This window comes from Melitaea cinxia, chromosome 7 (assembly GCF_905220565.1).
Source record: "Melitaea cinxia chromosome 7, ilMelCinx1.1, whole genome shotgun sequence".
In the NCBI taxonomy this organism is placed as follows: Eukaryota; Metazoa; Arthropoda; class Insecta; order Lepidoptera; family Nymphalidae; genus Melitaea; species Melitaea cinxia.
The window spans coordinates 3,029,385-3,048,012 of record NC_059400.1 but is presented as its reverse complement, the minus strand read 5'-3'; the positions used below and the strand labels follow the sequence as shown (position 1 = coordinate 3,048,012).

Genomic DNA, 18,628 nt, shown 5'->3' with positions numbered 1-18,628 from the left:
TTTTGAATATTACATATATACTAGGTTGTTTTAAACAGCAAAATTATGTACACTTGGCTATTTCGAAAGAATTTTTTATTTTGCTAACATATAAAACCTTAGAACGGAATTTGCTTAGAGGTTGCATACTTATCGTAACAATAGGTACCTACGTTAGAACGATGGCTTGCTTTCAGATATTTAAACATTTTATTTTAATTAGTTCCCTTTACCTTGATTTTCTATTCTAAGGTCATAAATTTAATAGTATCGATTACTTGTAACTATAATTTAATAAGAGTCGAGTTTAAACAACATTATTCATTCACGGACATATTAAACATTGGTTTGAAGCGTATTTACATTTATTTTGCTTTTGTATAATACGATTTTTATTATCTTCCAATTCAATAATTATATTTCGTTATATACCTTATATACATTTCATTTTCTTTAAAAAGATATTTATTTAAAAACATTATAATATAAAGCTATTCTTAACACAATAAACGACGAAATCGAAATTACATTTCAATTTATAAATACTTCTTGAATCAAATAATTATCTACTACTTCTATTTGCTTATAAAAAATATTAAAACTGTTGTTACGGCCAGTATGTTTAAAACATTTCTTTTCAATCATAAAAATTTGTATAACGTTAATAAATATTCAAAATATTCATTACAGACAAGTCCTATTTATTTGTCATTTATAATGTAAAACTAAATAAATGCATGTTTATAAACTAAATACTAACGCTTATTTATGATGAGATCAAAATCAAAATGGCGTAAAGCAAGATGGCGGCAGAGTTGTGGGGCGCCCGAGACGCGAGCGCCGAGGCGGGATTACGCACACACGTGCGAAACTCGTGAAAGTCCGCACGCGTTATCGCACAGTAATGCACGTGCACGCACGCGCTGTCGCAATCCGATATGTCCGTTCCGTGGCGCACACGTAGTGCTGTCAGGTACCTGCGTACATTTTGAAAATAAGTATATACTGAGTATGGGAGAATTATAGTGTTATTTTTTTTTCAAATCAAGTTTTTAAAATTTATTATTTCTACTATTTAAGCATGTTAACGCAGTTAATAATTAGAATGAATGGATGCTTTTTCTTAATGTCAGATTTTTTAGGAAAAGCACGATAAACAAATACTTAAGATGGCATCATACTATTGATATAAAATAACTACAAAGTAGTCCGCATTCATATAAACTATGTCTTAAAAACATAATATCCCAAGTTATTTTAATAAAACTAGGAATAAAATAAGGTTTGACCTCATATGTAATCATAACAGCTTACTTGGTAAGTAATCCACGGTCGTGGTAATTCCTTATCTTCTCCGCTAGGGTGTCGAGAGATACGGCACTCACTTCCCGGAGACCGTAATACTGAGTTACGTTGTATTCCACCGCCCAGTGTGCCTCGCCTCTTGTATTCGTTACATCTAAATAATATTGTGTGTAGTCCAATACCTAAAAAGATAAACATCTTTAAGAAATTAAAATATTATATAAAAGATATACGAAAGAAAGTTATAATTTTTTAAACGTGTCAGCGTATGTATTTTCAGTTTGTATGTGTATAGGAAATAATATTGTGTGGTTAAAATTTAAACAAAGTGTATATATACAAATCACATTTACAATTTTTATTTAATAAGAATATTGTAGACTAGAACATCAAAGGCTACAAAACAGATTTGATCAGGTTTTACCGAAAACTTCAAAATTTTCCTGTTAATTATATTAGTAACATATAAAGATAGTACGAAGAATTTTTATATACATATATAAAACAGTATAATTGTATATCTCAAACACAACTCGCAAACATTTCATGAAAGCGACTCCGTAAAAGAGAACTTCTTAAACAGGATTGGGGCGGAGACAACAGGGGCTCAAATTAATCAGTGTCATGTTATTCCTTTCAGACCTCGTAATCATTAAGATAGCGATAGTGTATTTCGGAGTCGCACCAAAACATGTAGGTACATTTACATTAACATGTACATGTTTTCGTATAATCGTATTTATTGTGTTGGTATACGGGCAATTTAATTTGCTTAATTAGCTCCAAATTGGAATACCATATAAGGATGCTTGTATGTACAGTTTGGGCTAAGTCTCAACAATTACTCAGAAAAAACTGAAGGTGAATTCGTCACGAAATTCCACTATGAGTTGTAAAATGATTCCACTAATAAAAGTAGTTATGTTACGGCAATAGCTGAGACCACTCTTTACGTACTCTCCGAGGCATGATTAGATACAAGGTCAAACGCTCACACCAGAAAGTAATATTTGTACAAATAAAAAGATTTGTGTTGACATAACTTTCATCGACATAATTGACAAAGACTAATAAAAAATGAAATTAAAATTTTATCGATGTCGATTAAGTTTATTCATTTAATCTGCTGCTCTCAGTCAATTTTTTTTTTGGAATTCCGTTCCTATTGTTCCAAATATAATTTTTATATGATCTAAAAATATGTGTCTGTGTATACATATTTGTAAATCAATATCGGTAAATTGGTTCCTATTGTTCCAATTTTAATTTTTAATATTGATATACAAAATATATACAGGGACATAAATGTATACAGTTCTCTCGTAATAACTATCATTTTTTTTTTAATATTACTTTTTAATTAATCTGTTACTTATTATTCTTACAGTACAGTGTCATTTTTATTTTATGGCATTGCATATACGTGATTTAAATTTAGAATTTTAATATTTTAATATTAGAAAGGAATTTAGTGATTTTTTAAAATTATCTGTGGAATGAAGAAGGAAAACATAAAATTCCATTCAGTGCGATCTGTGAGCTCGGAATTCATAAAGGGGTCGTGGTAAATGCTGTTAAATGAATATTGAACCGTGCGAAGATTCATGCCAGGAAATGGGTTTTACAATTTTTACTTTTTTTTTTTTATTTCAGAGCGAATAAAATGAACGCTTGATTTGATTTTCTATATCATGTACTTACTGTAAGATTTATGACATTATGAACGACTTTGTAGGGGAGGAAAGGATACTTACATCTATACATATATATATATATATATATATATATATATATATATATATATATATATATATATATATATATATATATATATATATATATATATTATATCGGCAGTCACGCTTTGTGTTTGCAAGTCTCCGAAAGGGCAAGATCAATTTTTACAATTTTCTTGTGTACATTTAGTAGTAATATATTAGTATATACTGCTTGAAATAATTTATATGGCATAACACTGTTTGCTGGGTTAATTAATAGGCTATGTCATAAAACTGATTATCATTTGGTGTTTTCGCACAATTTTAATATATAATAAATAAATAAATAATAAATAAATACCTACATATATAATATACAGTAAATATTGTAGATGCTAATACTTGCCTTTCCTGTATTAGATTCAAATTTATATAGCCTTAATCCTGGGTTCGATATGCTTCCAGCACCGCGTGGAGTCAAAGAAGGTGCTAAAAGGGCCCAAGATACTGGTCGACCTAAAAGAGAAGTTATACTTTTAGTTAAAGTTGCTGTACTATAAATTATATCATTGATTGTCAAAGATTTAACATCTTTTGAAAGTATTTGGGCCTATATTTCGAACATATCCCATAGAAAATAAAAATATTGAAAGAAATTGTATATTTTTGTTTGAAAAGTTTTTCATCAGAAGAGAAGGCTGTATATAATTACGACCTAGAGAGAAGTAAGCAGTTTACACTCTTCTAAAATGACATAATTAAAAAGCGACACGTCATTGTTTTTTCATGGTAATATTTCATATCTTCTGATACCAAAATCTTTAAGAAGGCTAATAACCAGAAATCACATGATACTTGTATGAAAAATAAAACGATTTTCATCGTTTAATAGTATCTGGTTTTATTTTGCTTTTGGTTGTGAGTATTCGTATTGGTCGGAATAAAATATACGTAAAAAAAAACCAAATATTTGAGTGAAACAATATTTTTCTTAATTGTAGAAATTGAACTTGATAAAACAACACTTCTCGGAAATGTGTTGAACGCAAATGAGTATCAATTACTTATATTTCACTCAAATAAGTAATTAGTTTTTTGAAACCCGATAAAATATTTGCTCAGAATGCATATTTTTCACTTTTACGACTGTTATTAATAGTCCTATCATGTTACAGACTCGAGCTTGTAAACCAGTAATGATATTTGTAATTCCCACATAAAATTAATTAATGCTCTGTACGTGAACGCGTCGAAGATTAACTTGTCGTGTCGTTTATAAATAGGTATTTTGATGTACTTATAATGCGAAGTATAGTAAAATTATTAATTGTCATAAGGAAATATTAATTTAATCGTTTGATTATGAAAAAAAAACTTATATATTTATTATATATTGTAATAGTTTTAGATTAAAGTGTAAAATAGGTTTAAAAACATAAGTCATTGAGTAATATTTAAAAAAATCGTAGTTCACAACATACCTTCACTATAAATAAGTCTAAATGTATCTGCATGCCGGTGACCATAAAATTGGCCGGCGATGACGTCACTGAATGCTCTGATAACATGCACCAGCCTCGCGTTAGCAGTCGGCGTTAGTTCACCTCCACCCGACGCTGATGAACTACCAGCATTGTGCCGTTCTTCAACCCCGGGCCCCGCATGCGCTACCAAGTATACCTTAAAAAATATTAACATGAATGCAAATTGCATACAAGAATATTTACTTGACTGAATAATAATAAATAATGATAAATATCTACACAATACACACACGGTCGTCTGTTCCTAAAATAAGCAATTAAATGCTTGTGTTCCTAAAGTAAGCAATTAAACAGCTGTGTATAGGTAACAGCCGACTGGTATAGCAACATATTTTTTCCGATAAACATACTTATATATAAATATACAAATAAATATATATATATTACACCCAGACTTGGGGTGGGAATCGAACCCACAACCCCCGGAGCAGCAAGCAGGGTCACTACAAACTGCGCCAACGGGCTAGTCACAGTGAATAAACTTTTTGAATGATTAAGCCCTCGAGGCAATGAGTATAATTGTGCCCACATTTAAATTCAAGAATATCGTCAGAATGTAATTACGTTTTCGTAAGACAAATTTGCAGGAGAAGCGCAACATTATTAAAGAATTAAAAAGAGATGATGTGAATATCATCCTTAATATATGCCTGTGTATTACATTTTACAAGCATTTAATTCTGCTTGCTATCAACATTATCATATCTTCAAGCACGTTATAGAATGTACAGTCAATTTTCAAGATTTTTTTTTGTACAAACATATTGAACACGGTACTGTTTGATCAACATGTCGAAAAAGCTGTGTACTATCAAATATTTTAACAAACACGTTAAGTTTGACAAATGGTGTGTTTGTTTTTTCGAGAGCTATCAATATTTAAATGAAATAAATATTAATCAACTGCTTACCATTTCATTTTTCCTCCTAGCTTTGTTGAGAACATGTTCTAGCCACTCCCACTGTGCCTTGCCTCTGTGAGGTCCATCGGTTTTAGTTGCTCCACCGGCCCATAACACACTATTTAGCACTACTATTCGTAACCGACTATGTGACTGCTCAATTGTGTAATATCCCCCTAAATATTTAAAAATATTACATAAACAAAAACAGTTTCTATGAAGTCAAATAATCAAATAATTCTAATGTTTATTACCAGTTTCAAATGTCTGCAATGCTTCAGTTGGTAACCACTGCATCCACATATCGACTAATTTTCTTGATGGGGGAGGATCGTTATGTCCCAAAGCGGGAAAAACGAACTGACTACTAAATGTACGACTTAGAATATCTGTCACATTCCTGACAGCTTCCAATTTAATCTCTTCGTTCAGATGCTCCATCGACGAAGATAAGATATCCCTTCAACAAGAAACATTACTGTTAGACTTTACCACCTCAACTTTCAAAATTACTTGGTATGTTTTTACTTATGACTAAAGTTTGCTTCAAGTGTTTCACAAATAGGTTTGGTAACCGTAAAAACTTTGTACTATCAAACAATGTTCAAGAAATTTTGACAAAGATCTCCTTATCCTGATTTGCATAGTTTGGTCTAGATCGTAGTTCTGAGATACTCCTTAAAACTTGGTAACGAATTTGCATAGGCCGCTTATTTTTTTATGACAATAATTGGGACAATTTTCTTTATATAGGAATTCTCTTTTCCCGTGGATGTCGTAAGAGGCAACTAAGGGATAACACAGTTCCACTACCACCTTGAAACTTAAAAAGCCGAACGATGGCGGGCCGAAGATGAGCAGCAGCGTCTTCGGCAGCATCGTCTTCCAAAAAGCCAGCCCTGCGGTCACCAACCCGCCTGCCCAGGGTGGTGGCAAAACACATGAGTTCACGCCATTTTTGGCACTGTATTAGGCTGAAGTGGACCTTTTCCTATAATATTATTAAAGTCAATAAAATGAATAATATCCCAAAAACTTAGAACAAAGAAGATCATTTCTGAAACTAGTCTAAAGTACTAACTGTTTTATTTACTCAAATACTTTTATATTTACTGGAAGCACGCGATGACCTCTTTTGTGAACAGTATATTATCACAAACTATCGCTTAAGCGCTGAGAAGCCAGATGTTGCAGCGACTATTATTCAGAATAATGTCCGTAATTGTGTGACCAAACATTATCGGCCAAATGTAGAGATTTATTAATCAAGATTGTACAGCAAACATTAGAGAGATAAATGGCGCTTGGTTGGGGTAATTCTTCTTTTAAATGACTGTCTTTATATTAAAGAGTAGCGCAGTGTACATTTTATAAATTTTATATTGCCTATATATATTTATAAAATTATTTTAAGCCAGTAAGTTTAAAATTGGGTTCTTTTCATCATATTGGATTTTCTTTTGTTATAAAGGATGATAATCATTATCTTGTCTATGTCATGAAAAATAAACTAATGCTAGATTTACCAGTACAAAAAAGGTTTGTAGCTTTTGCGCAGCTTCACTGAGAAGTACCAGGGTGACCGAGCTTAGCTCGGTAATTTTAATCGTGTTTTTTTTAAAACATGTTTAAATACGAATTACAAATTGATAAAATATAAATAATATTTTCTGATTTTACGGATATAATAATAAAAAATATGAACTGGTTATTTAAATAAAGAATCATGAGTGCAATTGGAAAAAAAAGGAATACCACATGTTTATCGTCTGCATTTGGAGATGAGTTGATATTTGAAGAATTGAACCTTCATGATTACTAAATATACTGAATTCGTTATCTTGATGTTAAATCCTATCACTTTACCGGTAGCAACATTGTTGCATCACCCTAAATTACCATGCGTACGGCCACAAACGATGACATAGGAGACCGCAATCTGATGTAACTCTCTTAAGCCACATTACCCATTGCCGATAGAGAGAATAAGCATCAATAGTTACAAAAGTTTCTCTTCTGCATTAATTCTTTTGTTATAAAAACCCTTTAGTATAGTGTAAGTTTACCAGCTGTGATACATATTTGTGATTGATTAACTATTTAAAAACAAGGTCTAATATATACGAAATACAGGAACGTAAAAACTATGTCACTTATCCAAATAAAATCATCATTTAAACTTAAGTACTTTAACTATCAAAACATAGGATCAATTATGTGACTTTACAACATGAAAGTAAGACAAACAAAATGACTTTCTCATTATAAATGACAGAGTATTAGTGAAGGTACAAACCCAGTCCACAATACAAATTCTAGCGTGTCGGGATGCCTCTCAGCCATGAATGCGGCCGCGCTCTGTATAAGTGGCCACGAGCTGTCACACGAATGGTCACGGTGGCGTCCATTGCGGTGACTGTGCTCGCTATTGCCACGGTTGTGTTTACATCCTGAAACAATGATTTTATTACTATACGCCTGAAACTATAAAGGTAAAAGTTTTTGAAGTAAAACTTCTTTACTATGCTTGACTTGGGGAGTAAGCTGGTGAATGTGTGACGAGAGCGTTACAAAAAGTTTGATCGGGTGAGGCGAACGGAGCAAGAAATAGACGTGCGAGAACGCATTTTCTTTCTCTCTTTCTCTCATAGCCAGTTACGATTCGTATATCTAAGACACAATGCAGGCATTGGTTACTAAACAAGTTTTACTTCAGTCGTGTGGTCTAAAGGACACTCGATTTATTGTTGCAGTTCTAAGTCACGAACGATGATAGTCATAATAATCATTTTATTTTAATTATAGTCATAAAAAGCTACAATGGAATTCAATAATATTTTTTTTTCTAAACTATACTATACCATACTAAAATTTAAAACTAAAACAGAAATCAGAATTCTAACGAGAATTCTATAATAACCCTCTTAATAATAATAATAATATAGCTTTTTATTCAGATTTGCAATACATGGTAGACAAATTTAAAACATGTACATATTTTTAAAATACAACGCATGTTAAGTAAAATTAAAATTTGAATTACAATCCTCTTATTTAAATCTAATTTAGCATTGAAACGTAGAAGAAAGTCGAAAAAAGACATATTAGAATTATAAATTATAACATTTTTAAAACAAGAAACTACGGCAATGTAAATAACTTACGATCGGTCGAAACTTGACTATACAAATCGAAATACAACAAAAATAAGATAATAAAAAATATAGATTCAAAAATTCCAAAAAGATTGAAAACAAACATCCCCTTCGTGTAACAGAATCATATTTTCGATATGGAAATATTGGGGTAAAATACCACGATTCCAGTCTAAGGCCGGATATTTCACATATTTTGCTGAGGTTGCGTCGTCTGTAAAGGTCATGCATTTGACATCATATTTATGTCTATATCCGAAATAACTTGAACATATTTTATTTACATACAAGACTGTGGATAATCTGTAATATTTTGTAGGTAGATTCTTCAATGTAGTGATAATGAAACATTTACGTAGTAATTACCAGAAGGTAAATCCTTATATAAGAAAATGATGATATAATAGTAGTTACGAATTGTCTCAAAATTTTTTTTTTTAGGCCTTATATTTGTTTATGAATTAATTCCTTAGACAAACTTTTAAATTATATCTATGTAGGAAGTAGGTTGTCACACTGATTAATAGCAATGTAAGGTAATACAATATAGTTATTAGTTAACGGGAGTGAAACTAACTTATTAGCATTCGATGGATTCATCGTGTGGGAGCCGGGTCCATCATGTGGCAGAGGGACATACTCAGAGCAGTTCCTAGGACTTGCGACTTAGGTGTAGGTTTAGGAGGCCCCCTTTGAGATGTACATCAATACTCACCTTCACTGCTCGAGTTGTCCGCCCTGCCTCGCAAAATTATAGATCGTAATGTAATATATAAAAATTAATTCGTTTGCACAAATTAAGTATCAAAAAAGTCTAGGTTAAGCTACTAGCAGGATACAAAAAGTCTACCGTGCCAAGCCAAAGCCAAGACTGCCTTACACGCAGTTGCTTTGGACGTTTTATACACGTCAGAATGACTCGAGTAAAATAGAATGAGTGAGGGTAGGTGAATATCGAACGATGATCGCTATATCTGTTGTTTATAAATCTCTTTCTAATTGCCTACGACAGTGCAGGTGCCGACATCTCCTTAAATATGGTATATTATTAAACAAAATCAGAATAATGGCCTCTATAAAACTATCTACATACATATATACATACATACTAAATATTACATACGTAGGTAGAATGTACGTATGTATGTATTTCTGTGCCTATGTATGTTTGTATATGAGTCTATGTAAGTGTAAGTATTTACATTTGTAAGTATGTAATATATTGCAGTTTTATATCTATTTTCTTTACGCTGTTATTTCTTGCACTGTCTCCCCGCTACATGACACTGTCTCCCCGCTATATGACACTCTCTCTCATGACCATTGGTTGACTGGAAGAGGTCTCTTCTAGGGATAAATTTTGCTATCAAATATACATGTAATTTTCTCTATATTCTTTTTTAATGCAATAAAGTATATATATAAAGCATATAATTATATAGATAGTAGAGTTCATTTGAATAAACGTACTAATATAAATCTTTATTAAGTAAAGATAATGAACATGATTTTGAAGTTCAAAGAAAAATTTCTTAAAAAGCTTTTGATAAAATAGCGGAATTATCAAAAATGTTATCTTTTATACATTGAGTTCTGTATCAGGATGCATTATTGGGATGTCGTTTCGACTTAAGTTAAAGCAAATGTCGATGTTACGAGTCAAGTTGTGCCACAGCGTATACGTGTAATGAATGGAAAGCACCGCCCTGTGACGTTATTACTAAGGTATGTTTCTAACTGGACAGTTTTAGTCAAGTAGAAATTTAAGCTGTTTTCAGATTTAATTATGTTTGCATATAGATATGTTAGCATTTCGACACCTCCGACGCATAAGGTCTTAACGCCCTTTTTATTGAAAACCCATATTTTACATTATCGTAATTACGTATATGAGTTTTATAAATTCCTGAAATCAGAATCTTAATATTACTTTTAATTAACGAGTTTTAGAAAATTTAAATTTCCTTCTCGTTTTCGAGTAGTGACAAAAGTAAACTTTAAATGGCCATACTGTAAACTTGCCATATTCTGTATACGACCTTATGCGCCGGAGGTGTCGATTTGTTGCTTATACTAATGCAAGCATTGCTTAATATGTATACTCAAATGAATTATAATATTTAAAATAATAAAAATGGAAGTATTTTATTAATAACGTATGTAAATATGTATATTAAAATTATTTTAGTAAATAATTTGTTGCAGATATTAAATATTTGACTAAAGGAATAAAAAAAATTAAATAAAAATAAAATCGAACAAATTAAATATGAGAGAAAGCATAGAAATAGAATTAGTTTAAATTAAATTTGAAATCTTTCATTTTTCCAACAATTATATTTTATTTATGAGCTATGGTGATTTCATCGTTTTTAAACACCTTTAAATGCATATACACACAGATGTATTAAATGAAAAAAAAAATAATTCATTAAAAAAGGTAACTAAACTGAATATTGTCAAAATACAAATTTAAATATGACACGAAAGCAAAATTGTCAAACTTGTAACATGACATTCATATAAAAAGATAATTTCCTGTTCTTGAAAACGCTCAGTGTCATTGATTCTCTACGCTTGACTTGCTACAGGCGCTACGGTAAATTGTAGCGTCGCTACGTGATTTGCTACGAGATCGCTACGAGTGTCTTTCATATGTCGTTAATCTTGCACGAATAACAAAATATATACGTATATTGCTCCTTTGCCTCAAGGAATATTTTAAAGCAATACTTGCTTTTACGAATAAACCTTATACGAAGATCTCGAACGTACAATATTCTTGTCGTATTTGACTTTTTTTTAAAGATGGAAATGTATACAATACTAAAATTGGAAAGCTGAAAGGTGTATTTGTTTGTTAAAAAACTTTATAATATATGTTGCCTCAGAACTTTTTACTAGGTTGATCGATTTCGATGATTTTTTTTTTAATTAAAAGGTGGTGGTTGTCATACGGTCCGATCTAAATTTAATTGAAATTTGTATTATACCTCATGACTTTTTACTGGGTATACCGTTGTAATCACTATTATTTTAATAGAAAGCTGACGCTTGTTTTATGGTGTGGTCGAATTGAATTTTTTTTTTTTTATATGTTGGATAACCTATTTATCGGGGAATGCTATAGGCATTTTTTTCCTCATATTAACTCGAATAGAACTGCGGGGCACAGCTAGTTGTAATATAAACTGTCAAAATTACTGTTTTTTATATATTATATATAATATGTTTATTTTAAAAGTTAAACCGAACATAAGAAAAATAACACAGATAATTCACAAACAAACATAATTTTTTGTTACTAATTAAAATTAATTTATAACACCCAAAACGCAACTCTCAACTCGTATAAAGTTAACAAACAAAAGGACGATAATAGCTTGAAGTTATTTAAAAATTAAAATTAAATTTTGGATTCAAAGCTCACCTCTATGCAGCTCCTGGGAATTGTGGAACGGGTCATAATGAAGATCAGTGATGTGCCAAAAGTAACCTGTGAAGAAAATTTAAATTTAGTACAAACAGGTCGTTTTGGTATTTTTTAAAAATAATGGGTGTTGCAGTATTATTAATGTTTTGTAACAATTATGTTAATGTTGTATTTTTGGCAGTAATTACTATTCAATAAATCACCATAAAAATTAAGCTTTCCTAAAATGTAAGAACTACAGAAAACTAACAAATATATAATACGAAATTTGAATAAGGTAGGTTAGGTTATATATGAAGATTTATAGCATTGAAATTGAGATTGGAACCTTTTTTTTGAGTTTTTTAAAATCTATATGTCTATTTATGCTGTTTAAAATACAAATTAAAAAAGTGTATATATAAAAACGCGTCGTTGATGACGCGTTGGCGCAGCAGTCACAGTACTGACTGTTGCGCTGGCGGTCGCGGGTTCGATCCCCGCTCATGACAGATAATTGTGTTGGCCATATAGATGTTTGTCGTGGTCTGGGTGTTTGTGCGTGTGTATTGTGTGTGTTTCCGGACCCCCAACACAGGAGAAAATCCTACTGGGGACCGTTGAGTGTGAAGCGTTTATTAATTTATTAATAATTATAATTTATAAAAATAATTAATAATAATTATAATTATAATTAATATAAATAATTCATAATAATTATAATCATAATTTATAAATATAATAGAATAATTTATAAAAAAAAGTAAATCATATCAATGTTTGAAATAAATTATAAATAATAATCCATTCGAAATTCCTTTTACCAACAAATCTTAATGTTGTTTAAAAGTTTTTCAGTTTTAGAGAAAAAGTTCTCAGACAGATGCGACAGCCGTTAAGACAATATATTTCTCATGACTTCAAAATTCCAGATGCCATGTTTTATAATTTAGTACAGGCATTAGTCTGAATGAAGTGAATTAAAATTAAAAGCAATTGTTTTTATTTATGTGTGTAACAGAGGTATATATAATTAAGTCGTTTTCTACATAAAATATAAATTTAATAATAACGATTTATATTCCATCACAATTATGTCGTTACAATAAATTCTTTGTATGATAAAATTGTATAATAATAAATGAAAAATTGACAAATTGATTAGTAAAGGACTGGTACTCAAAAAAGTTATACAATACCTGCACTATAGGTCACCATGTACCACGGTTAGGAATACAAGATCAGATGTAAATAACCAATATAAATAGAGCCAGGTGTCTTAGATGATAGTATACATAAGATTAGTTTGTAACTTCGATAAGTTCGTTAATCGATAATCGTTAAGTGCTAACAAGAATGCAATTTGTAGAAAATCGAGAGAAAAAACCTCTATGTATATTTATGTACCTTAAAAAAATCACAAATTTATGCCGAGATGTAAAATTTTATTTTCACAGCACGAAAATGCTGCAAATTAAAATTAGACGTGCATGTAAGCAAGGATATATTGTTTGAATGACGTATATCGCTTCAACGTCACAAAAATTTAAATGGCGTATATACGAGTACAATAATGCCACGTGTCCATATTAGTCCAACTATCAACCATTAAATCCGATGACATCGTTAACATGCAGCTTAGTTTGCCTGTCAATTAATACATTTTAGCTAAACGAGGTCATCAACCGTAAATTACATTCAGTTTTGGGCTATCTTTTAAACTGTAACAATAACTTAACCTTAACCATATTTCTAGATAGACAGAAAAATAAAAGTGTATTTTATTAATAAATTTACATTGTCAACCAGCTGGCTACCTAGTTATTAAAAGTTGCCTTAGGTACCTTGAATTAATGTTTTTTAAGTTGACTTGATAGTTATTAGTTATAATTTCTTTTTAGATGCAGCAGTTTTACTTAATGTATACAAATTGGAATTTAGTTTTCATAATAGCCACCGAACCTTCACAATTTAAGATATATCTGTCAACCTTGAATTACAAATACTTTAATCATTACGTTTTTATATCATCGAATTTACTAAACTATGTAGTATTAGTAGAACATAAATACCAAGTTGGCTTCTGTTTCTACTAACTGGGATGTGGTTCATTGTTATTTTATGCGTGTGTACAACTAAAACTTATGGATGATTGCCAAGCCGTCGTACTGTGTTTTGAAATCCAACAGTCCGAAGTTGTCACATCATCAATAAATTCAGGAGATGCGCCAAATAACTACTGAATCTTAGAATTACAAAGATAAAACTAAGATATATCAAAATTTAAAACTAAAGATAGATATTATTTATAGTAGAATTATAAGTGTGTACAAATTCTGTATTAAAAATATAAATATTCCAATTTAACTGCTTGCGTCTTATAGAATGGGTTATGACCGGAAAGACATTTTTAAAGATGTGTACTAATTATTTGATATTGAAAATTGTGAGATCGGAGCACTCGATACAGGGTTAGCCCAAAATTTTCTGAGCGTCTATATTTAAATGAGCGAGATTGACAAGGTGCAATCTATATTTCACTAGATGCAGAGAGATATTACAGTAATCTCAATTGACTATAACTGAGTCATTTACTGACTGCATGATTATTAAAACGAAAGCTATCTTGAATTATTAGTGAACATACCAACAGAATAGTAAATGAAAGCGTAAAGTAAAATTTTTTGGTATCCTTTGTATCGATACTGCAATGATAATTGAGAAAATAGCATCTACTAAAAATTGTTAAATTATTCTGATACAAAATAACCCACCAATTTTACCTACATAAAACAATAAAAAAACTTTATTAACAAATTGTTTGAGCCTTTTTAACTGTCTCGAATATAAAGTTTATTGAGAATAAATATTTATTTTACATTTTTATACAATTGCTGAATTTTTAATTCTTACCATTTTTCTTATGCAAATGTTTAATCTTACCCCAATAAACTTAAATCTAAACTTATATGTAACTAAATTTATATTCAGACAAATGAAAATAAATAAGGACTTATAGATACATAGCGGAAAAGTCAGTAATACAAATTTAAAAATCGTTTCAGAAATAGTTTGAATATGTAATGCATAGCACTGCACTCCGAACGAACTTTACACATTCATCTTCCAAAAATCTTTTAAGTTATCAAAATGTTTTCGACGTAATGGAAAAGTTAAGGTTCGAATTTAAATCGATAGTTGACGTTATTTCAAGGAATTTTTTTTTTTTATTCAACTTATTTAAGTAGTTAATTATCGTTACTAATAAATATTTTAGTTGGTCCTTTTTTTACATTTACTTTTTAATAATCAATTGAATTAAGTTATGTCTTTTATCTAACTAGGTCTTCAAACAAACGTACGGCCCACTTGATGGTAAGCGATTACCTTAGCTTATAGACTTCTGCAACACCAAAAGCATCGCAATTGCTTTACTTCCCCAGTCGGGCTATTCTAGATTTTGAGCAGAATATGCTGTGCCCTACCTCAGATATCTAGTCTATCACTATTTAATTAATGAACAAAGATTATACTTGAAAATTAAATCATTAATTTTGGAAGTATTTAAAAAATAAACAGTAACGTTTGACTTCTAATTAAGTATTACCAAATTCAAATTTAGACTAATTACTCTCACTATCTCTTGATTTGAACTGCGACATTGATGCTCCATGATGTTTTTTCAAAAAGCAGCGAGTGAAATGAATTGTCAACACAGGTGAAGCACTAAGCTCGTCTGCTGTTAACCCGATTTCAACGCTGTAATTTCGCTAAGTTAATTTGAAAAACGATTATTCAATCCATCTCTACCTGGTTTTTATTATTAAACGAATTCAGAAAGAAAGTGGTACTCAATTTGAGTGAATTTTTTGCACCTAGGTTACACGATATTTTTGCAGACTAAAGCGATTTGAAAGATTCGCTTTTTACTTTAGAAGTTCCCGCTTAAACAAAAAATGTATTACAATATTACGGACATTTCATAAAACATATTCTTATTATTGATACTAAGGAAGTTTTGATAATAATATTGGCATTAATATGTGGTATTATCACTACATAGTATAAAACAAAGTTGCTTCCCGCTGTCTGTATGCTTATCTTTAAAACTACGCAACGGATTTTGATGCGGTTTTCTTTAGTTAATAAAGTGATTCCAGAGGAAAATTTGTATGTATAATACATGCATAATATAGTTGAGGAACATTGATAGTTTTTGAAACCATGCGAAGCCGGGGTGGGTCGCTAGTTTTTGATAATCTGCCATCCAATCTCATTTTTATCGTCTCCATTCTACTTGAACTTCAAAATCATTTCCCCTATTTTGGAATTTTATAAATAAACTTGATATTTAAACGCCATTTGTTATACGAGTTCGAACTCTTAATGTCAATTTTATTATGTAAGTTATTATCAATATACACGAAGACCAGATGAACCGGAAAACCTTTTTTTTCTGAATTATAGAAAGCAAATTATTATATAGTTTCATCAGCCTGGAGCGGCAAAAATAGTGAAGAAAAAGTCGGCTTTTAGAAAAACTGCCATCCTATATGTAAGGCGTTAGGTTAATAGGTAAGTAAAAAAGGTCGTTTGAGAAAAGAGTATGTACTTGAAAAAAATAAATGATAAAAACTAAATGGTTTTCCTATTTCATTTCCAAACAAAAAATGAATTATTAATAAATGATTAATTCCAGATCTATTTGACACAAACAGTCTTCATCATTACAGCTTATACAGTCCACTGCTGGACATAGGCCTCTACAAGTTTACGTCAAAAATAACGTGAATATATGTGTTACAAACAGTCTTACTGCGAGCCAAATACATGATATTATGGCTGTGGATTTGGTTGGAATGAAGTAACTTATAGCGATTAATTAAAGTTTTTTGTCTTTTTTTTGTCTATCGATAAAGATTGAGTGTATCCAAAGTTACTAATACCTATTCGTACAATTAAGCTACACATGATTCACAAATAAAATTCTTTCACGTCATTTCATTTAAACTAAAAAAAGGTTGTAAATGCTCTACGATTGCCGGGTAAACGCTTATTATACTCATACGAGGAAGAAGTAATACTATAGATAATTATAATATTTAGGGGTCCTAAATGAAAGCCAGATTGATAAAACTCACACTTCTTAATTATTGTTTTTGAAGTAAAACTTCTTAACGCACTCTTAGGGAGTAAGCTGGTAAATGCGTGACAAGAGCGTTACGAAAAGTTTGATCGGGCAAGGCGAACGGAATACGAGAGAGAGAGAGATGCAAGCATACATTTTCTTTCACCCTTTCTCTCATAGCCACGTTTCGTATATCTAAGACAATGCAGGCCTATTGCTAAAGAAGGTTTACTTCAGTCGTGTGTTCTCAAGTACAATCACGATTTTTTTTTATTATGCCTACATATATAGGCGTAGATTAAAATATATTTTACTAACAACTTAACTTACCAATTTTAGCGTGCGTGAGATCAAGCCAGAGTAGGCTTGTGATGTAAAGTGCGAGGCTGCTGGGAGTCATGTTATGATGTTACATCGTGATCACATCTAACACACCCGTACATCTTCCTTACATTATCTGTTAACAAAGAAAACAATATTATTGTACTTGAATCTATCTCTAATAGTAGTATACTTGAATCTCTTATACTAGCTGACTCGATGAACTTCATAACACAAGATTTTTTTTTTTCATGAAAAAATATGTCAATTTTATTTATTAAATTTATTATTCTTTTATACGAATGTGTGAAGTGCTGTGTGGCTACGGCACTAAAGAATTTAGCCACCCCCTCTCTTCCCGTGGGTGTCGTAAGAGGCGACTAAGGGATAACACAGTTCCGCTACCACCTTGGAACCGTTAAAGCCGACCAATGGCGGGATAACCATCCAAATGCTGGCTTTGAAATACACAGGCCGAAGACGGGCAGCAGCGTCTTCGGTGCGACAAAGCCAGTACTGCGGTCACCAACCCGCCTGCCCAGCGTGGTGACTATGGGCAAAACACATGAGTTCACGTTATTTTTGGCGTAAACTTGTGGAGGCCTATGTCCAGCAGTGGACTGTATAGGCTGTAATGATTATACGAATATTTTTCTGACGATAATGAACCCAAAAAAAAAACATACTTAAATTAGTAAAATCGTTCGGAAGTTAAGCGTGTGTACACACTTTTATTTATTTTTTATAGAATTACGATATGCTTATATTATATCAATTCATGTAAAAAAAAAATTACACATACGGTCGTCTGTTTCTACGGTAACTTAATACTCGTGTTATAGGTAACAGCCAACTGTAATAGCTAAATATTTTTTTGATAAATATACATAAATATAATATTTACAAATAATTAAGCTACACATACATAAATAAGTAAACAAATAAATACAAACATTACACCCAGACTCGAGCAGGAATCGAACCCACAGCCACTGGAACACAAAGCACTAAGGGTCACTACTAAGTAATATTGAAAAATTTGTGTCAAAAACAACAACTAAAAAAAATATCATCTGGAAATTTTATGGTACATATAATCTGAGTTTTTGTTACTGTTTGATCAAGTTCTCCTATATTGTTACATTAACAGGATAATTTGCATGT

At 31.0% G+C, this 18,628-nt stretch overlaps 1 protein-coding gene across 1 annotated transcript; it reads right to left on the bottom strand.

Moving 5' to 3' along the window:
• Nucleotides 1–745: 745 nt before the first annotated feature.
• Nucleotides 746–17,543, bottom strand: LOC123655209 (acid sphingomyelinase-like phosphodiesterase 3a). Its single transcript, XM_045591041.1, has 9 exons — nucleotides 17,474–17,543; nucleotides 12,034–12,099; nucleotides 7,745–7,898; nucleotides 5,703–5,908; nucleotides 5,458–5,624; nucleotides 4,484–4,682; nucleotides 3,409–3,518; nucleotides 1,294–1,466; nucleotides 746–956 (listed from the first exon to the last, which is right to left on the bottom strand). Exons 1-9 carry the CDS (start codon nucleotides 17,541–17,543, stop codon nucleotides 746–748), a joined length of 1,356 nt encoding a protein of 451 aa, XP_045446997.1.
• Between the last annotated feature and the right edge of the window lie 1,085 nt (nucleotides 17,544–18,628).